At 33.9% G+C, this 6,641-nt stretch overlaps 1 protein-coding gene across 1 annotated transcript; it reads right to left on the reverse strand.

Moving 5' to 3' along the window:
* Positions 1–3,617: 3,617 nt before the first annotated feature.
* Positions 3,618–5,859, reverse strand: LOC127444609 (lectin-like). Its single transcript, XM_051704070.1, has 6 exons — positions 5,790–5,859; positions 5,125–5,182; positions 4,650–4,792; positions 4,355–4,495; positions 4,028–4,142; positions 3,618–3,807 (listed from the first exon to the last, which is right to left on the reverse strand). Exons 1-6 carry the CDS (start codon positions 5,790–5,792, stop codon positions 3,722–3,724), a joined length of 546 nt encoding a protein of 181 aa, XP_051560030.1. The 5' UTR covers positions 5,793–5,859; the 3' UTR covers positions 3,618–3,721.
* Between the last annotated feature and the right edge of the window lie 782 nt (positions 5,860–6,641).

Genomic DNA, 6,641 nt, shown 5'->3' on the forward strand with positions numbered 1-6,641 from the left:
TTGTCAGTAATTCAGCAGTATGGGGTCGATTTCAGGGTACATGCTCTTTTGGAAGCTCCTAATGATCATCTTGATTTAGGGGGAAATCTGAAGGTTTTAATCTACAGATGCAACATGTAGAGATTAAAATACCTGACTAGTTACTCCATTAAACCACGGGGTTAAAGTCCTCAAAAACAGAACTGTTCTGCATCTTCAAGTCAAATGCAGGGTTAAATTGATTGAAATTAATCTAATTCTTCTTGTCTTTCTGAACAGAACATTCACATTAAAAGACTTCAAACTCAACCTTGAACCAGTCAGCTTAATGGATGAAATATTCAAAGGAGAAGAGTGGCTGAAATACCTACCCAGCAAACCACTCCACCTCAGAAAAACATTGGCAATCAATTGATTGCAGATAATGTTTTCCATCCAGAAAAAGATATTCAGATTTACAATACTCAGCTAACACCAGAGAAGGACCTATCACAGGACAGAAAGTACAACCAGTTGGACACAGATCAAGACAATCTTAATAATACTCAACTGGACAATGTAACAAAAGTGAACAGACACTTGCGTGTAAGACAAGTGAAGCCAAATTCAAATATTTTTGCTATTCCTAAAGCACTGCTAACATATGATGTGATAAAACAAAGGGCATCTGGGTTAGACTGTGAGTCATATGATTCTAATGTCATTAATAACTGTGTGGAAGTGTACATGATATCTAAACATGACTTTCAATTATTGGAAAGAAAGCTAGAGGAAGTTTCTCTCGACTTTTCAACAGTCAAGGTGAGTACTGTCTGTTCTGAGCTGGTAAAGTTGCAAGATTATGTTAATACTGCTGAGATCCTTTTAATTATTTCTTGCTTTGAATCAGGGACCAAAAAACAAAACATTTTTGCAGAACGTAACCGTAAATGGGAACAAAGTTTTTTCAATTGTTCCAGAGTGAAAACTTTATTTTTAAATGCTGGTAACCAGTTATAACCAGTTAATTTCATTCCAATATTTTTTTCATGAAACTAAAGGCCAAAGGGTTCATCACAGTACATTTTTGGAAGTACACCACTTCATGTTGCCCATTCAAATGAAACGTGTGCTTTGATCCTGAAGAAAACTGCTGCATCACACATTTCTTTGCCTAATTGCCTGTTGTGGAAGACCTTTTTAAAAACTATGTATAATTACTACATATACATACACAGCTAATCCAGTTACAAGCAAAACATTATCATAGGTAAAAAGTACATTTCTCAGCTGTTTCCAAGTCTTCACTGAATTATTGTTAGAAATAATGCATTAATACAGATTTGATGCTGCCAGGTTTTGACTAAGAAGCAGATCTGAAATTAAAATTATATTTAACTGTTAATTAGCTGTATGCTTGTTATGATTTCAATGCTGATAAATCCACCACACAAGAAAACATTTAATTGCTTATTTTTCGCTTATTTTGGTGAGGCAAGTGGCTTATTTTGGGCTTTTTCCAGACCAGGTTGATTGTTTCTCTTGCGAGATCTGGCAACACTACAGTTGGTATCTCACCCACCCCTTAGTGCACAGAGTGCTGTCATTTTAAAAAGAATGTTACAAACCTTTCTTTTATTTTATTCTAACTAACCGGTTATCATTTGGAAAGGAAACTGCGGAACTTCAGGACCGGAGCGAAAAAATACAGTTTTTGCTCAGAACGAACCAAAATGAAAAAAACATTTTGTTTTTAGTCCCTGCTTTGAACATATGTCATTGCTGTATATTTTTAGATTAACATCCAAAATGTATCTAAAAAAGTTTTACCCTTTTCAAGAGAGCCGCCACATGTGGTAGACATATTGAGATCACATGACCAATATTACTCACTTTATCTTGGTAATCCCTCTGTTATTGGCCAATTTCATTCATGGGATAAATTCATTTTAGAGCATTGTAAAATGGCATCAGTAATTTAAAAAAATTGCGTTCCTGTGATGAAACATTCCTGCCACTAGGTGGCAGTATAAGTCCAAGACAACTTCCTTATTGGCAAGTGCAACATAAATTTAAAATGATGTGCACCTGTAGCTCAATTTAATGGATAAGTCCAACAAATGATAATACAGAAATCACTTTCTCATTTTAAGTCATTAGGATTGCTGGACAACTCTACCCTCAAGAGTCGAATCCATCTAAGTCAAAAGAGACCCCACCGACCACCCAAAAGAAACAAAAAAGGTGAGAAAGGGTGTGTGGTGGGGGTACTTAATGTGAGCAAATAAATAGGCCACATACAGCAAGTCTTAAACATCCACTTCATTCACTTTCCCTTAGGAAAGACAGAAAAGATAAATGCCAAATTCTACAAGATCCCCCCTATCCTGAATGAATCCTCTGTCGGGGCTTTCTCACCACTCCCTTTTTCCACGTCTCCTCCGCTGCATTCACCAGCAGCTCAACCTTGACCAATGACTCCATGACTGCTCCATTATCTGAAGTGTGCAAGTCAGCAAAGTCACAATCAGCAGGAGACATGTACAGGATTGCAGATCCATTTTCAGTAAACGTCACATAGTTTATTGTCAGACCACTGTCATTCACTGTTATAACTAAATGTGTGGTAATATATATATATATATATATATATTTTTTTTTTGTATTAATTGTATATTATATATAATCAAATGATTTCCACAGGAGTAGCCTACTACAAATAACTACTACTGTAGTATTTTTTTATATATACAACTTTAATATACAGCCTATTGTATTATATTTCATTGTCCACTTTGTACGTTACTTGCAGATGAAGTTAATATCTATAAATGAGGAACCCTTAATTTGATTGTAAAGACTGGCAAATTCAGAGAGGAGATTTATTGCCATTCAGAAGTGTTTCATACTGAAATTATAGACTCTAGTGAGATTAGATTGCAGTTTTGATTTTAGAAGAAGGGATACGTTACAGATAATTGTGATTATACCTCCTAACCTTTTATTCACCGTAACAATTATTTTTATAATAAAAGATAGATATATGATTATGCTGACTAAGCAATATACAGTACATATAGGTCATGCATTTAAATATTACATGTATTAATGTTAATAAAACTAATGATTCATAACTTTTTAATAGCTGTTCATTAAATGTGATGTGCAATAAAGAATTGCTTGTCCTTTGCTTGCCTTTAGAGTTCATACATTTCACAAATAAATTTTTTTATATGTTTTTCTTCCATCTAACTAGGTCTAAATTCAGTTTTGTGTTTAATGGGAATGGTTGTTTCTAATAGAATTCTAATTAAGGCCTGAGGATGACTTATGGCAGATTATGATTCGTTATAGAACTCCAGTAACATAAAGGGATTCCTCTGAAGTTGAAAGTAAATATTTCTTGATTTGTCTTGATTTTTATCCTAGTTAAGAAAGGGATCTTCAATTTGCATATAAACTTTTGATGGAGTTTATGTCTTTATGACCCCCAGCACACACACACACACACACACACATACAGATTTTTTTTATTTATATGTCACAAGTGCAAGAAACAAAAACGGTGAGACGAAGAGTAGTGAGACTAAAGCATACTTCAGCAAATAGCCAATGATACAAATTCAGACAAAAAGTAAAAAAAAAATCATTTTGGTTGCAAAAGTTTTTTATTATCATTTTAAAGTCATTTAAGAATGTATTTTTTTTATGTTTTTTGGTGTCAGTGGAGAACATGGAATTATTGGATGGTACCCAGATCGGTCTACTGCTCAGAGTTGCATTTTAGCTTGAAGGCACACAAATAGGATTTCTTGTTCATACAAGAATCATCATTCCACTTGCCGACGTCTGAAATATGACAGTGAAAAACAGAGATGAATGTACTTTATGTACTGTTTCTGTAATATGTACTCCAACATTAAAAAAACTAATTACACTTTACCTTGTCATCAAATATGACATAATATCAGATTTGAACATACAATATTGATACAAATGTTAAAATTATTGTTTTTGTTAGGTCCACCATTTTTCTATTCACTAATTCCCTCTATCCAACCCTCCTTACGGTTCCAGTTCATCTCCACACAATCCTCCGTGCTAGTGAAGATGTTGTTAGGCTCACCAGGTGTCCAGATTTCATAGTCCCAGTGGGAACCATCAGTCCAAAAAAATTTGCCAGTCTGAGAGAATAGGAAAGAGATATATAAAAAAGGTAAAGAAATAAAGGCTGGGTGTTTGGGGTGGAGAGAGGCATTTTAGGAAAACAAATATTACTGAATGTCATTAAAAACAGAAAACAGAAAAAATATACATGTATATATCTTGATACCTCTAATTGATTTATTCTCCTATGCCCAATATTTAAACTTACTCTGACTAATGTCTCTTTTACCTTAAAAAATTCATAGCCCCCAAGCCAAATGCGAAGGTGTTTTGGGTTCAACTTCTCCACAATGCATTGTATATCATCGTTTGCCCGTTTATTATGCAGTGACACCAGGTGTCCACCAGGGACTTTGCTCCTACAGCTGAACTAAATAGAAAACAGGAAGAACATTGAATAACTACACAATACTGTGAAAAAATAATACCTTTTCCTTAAATGGGCGGCATCATCATTTATTGGATAACAGAAATGAAATCTTTTTAGTCTGTAATGCTCTTTTTGTCCCAGTGTTATTGCCTACCTCAGCATCAGAGAAGTTGAGATTCGTGTTGAAATAATTGACACATTCCCTGCCCACTTTGTACCAGTCATTAAAGCCAGCCACATTACAGTGTTTAGGCATAGGACAGTGTGCTGTGACATTTGCATGGCCTGCTGCATCATCTAAAGGACAGAATCGTACCTTTGAATATTACTTTGAGTTTGGCCTTTTATACAATATGTACTGTATGAGCACCATTTTTCTTTTTCTTTTGAAAGTTTGACTTTAAAAATTATTATTGGTACTAATAATGTATGGTATCTAGCAATGCTCTAAAATGCAAATGCTCTCAAATTCACATGCACATTTTTTTTGACTGACAACCCCGTGATAAAACAGTAAAACGTTCAAGCGTTGTTAAGAAAATTCAGCACTCATATATCACTTCTTATCCAATCAAATTCAAGAACCAACTGTTGTTTAGTAAAGTAGGCCTAAATGAAATAAAAGTTACCTCTCTTTATTGTTGCAAAAAAGAGTGTCATCAACAAAAATCTCATTCCCGTTTTACCCTGTGAAAAGAGCACATAGTCAGTGGAACTTGATTTTTAACTGACACATTTTTTTAAACTCCTAATCTATCTATTTAAATAATGTATATTTCTCATCATTAGTTTATTAATTATTTCTACCACACCATGGATTTTTCAGCAATACCACTTGGTTTTTAAGAAGCTAAATTTGCATAACTAAAAACTTGGAGCAATAATATAAATTATTGACACTGAATACCTGGCAGCATCCATCTAAATTCAGACAAACAAATTAGTCATTATGCAGTTAGCATAGTGAAGTCCCAGTAGTTCTAAATTTCCAGACAAAGGAAAATTTAGAACTACTGGGACTTCACTATGCTAACTGCATAATGACTAGGGGCTGCTTGAAAAAAATGCCTAAGAGTTAAGATCCTGTCTGTCCAATCCAAAAAAAAAAAAAAAAAAAAAATAGTATTTTAAATATACTTTGCAATTATTTGTAGGCTCTAGGGTTTCTTGGTATTAATAGGGACTTTTCTAGATGCCAGGTCATTATTTACCCATTAAAAAGTTGTGCAGTTATGAAAAAATAAGTATTTGATAGTTTACTGGTTTTAAGGAATAAGATTGTTCAAGGACTTACCATTGCAAACCTTTCACTTTAAGTCTTCTGTCTGTTCTCAATGTGACATATGTGTCTGTCTCAACTTCTACCATTTATTTTATACCATTCCATTTTCACAACTCCCCCCCTTCTTTCACTCAATCTAATTACCGTCAGAGTGTACATCACACTTCATCACACAGAAAACTGCTTCATGCATACAGGGCCTTCATTTTACATTACCAATCATTTTACATAACGGCAACATTCCCATTTTCACTACTTCTTACTCTTACACTTGTCAGATATTATCTGTTATGTAAACTGCAATCATTAATGTACAACCCGTGCATTCAAACTATGCTGTTGTGCAGAGTGAAGTCAGTTTTATTTTTATAGCGCTTTTCACAACAGGCAACGTTTCAAAGCAGCTGTACAGGAAATTATGCTATAACAGAAAAAAAATCTATAATGTCTTATATACCATTGTGCTATATGATCAAAATATGATAGTAGATTTTGCCTTATTAAGTAAATAATATTTGTTTTTAAACCCCCAAATGACCGTGGCAAGGAACAAAAAACTCCATAAGATGTTGGTTAATGGAGAAAAACAACCCTGGGAGAATAAATGCTCACTTTGGGGGCAAGTACCCTTCTGGCTAGACAGCATGAATATAATGCCAATATTAGTTATTTTTTCAATTAACATTTTTATTTATTCATAGTCTTAACACAAAGAAAAATCCACAACATATATATAATGAATCACATTTAACATTAAACCCCCACAATAACCCCTCCCCTTAGAAATATTTCTGAGGTAGAATGCTGTTCTACAAACATTGGAAATGTGGAAAAGATAGACTGCTATAAAATATGACACCTAAT

Source organism: Myxocyprinus asiaticus, chromosome 8, assembly GCF_019703515.2.
Source record: "Myxocyprinus asiaticus isolate MX2 ecotype Aquarium Trade chromosome 8, UBuf_Myxa_2, whole genome shotgun sequence".
In the NCBI taxonomy this organism is placed as follows: domain Eukaryota; kingdom Metazoa; phylum Chordata; class Actinopteri; order Cypriniformes; family Catostomidae; genus Myxocyprinus; species Myxocyprinus asiaticus.

Coding starts and splice junctions, on each gene's coding strand:
- LOC127444609 (XM_051704070.1), bottom strand. Junction 4,496..4,649: donor TCAACTTCTCTGATGCTGAG/GTAGGCAATAAC, acceptor TTTTCTATTTAG/TTCAGCTGTAGGAGCAAAGT. Junction 4,143..4,354: donor GGGGCTATGAATTTTTTAAG/GTAAAAGAGACA, acceptor CTATTCTCTCAG/ACTGGCAAATTTTTTTGGAC.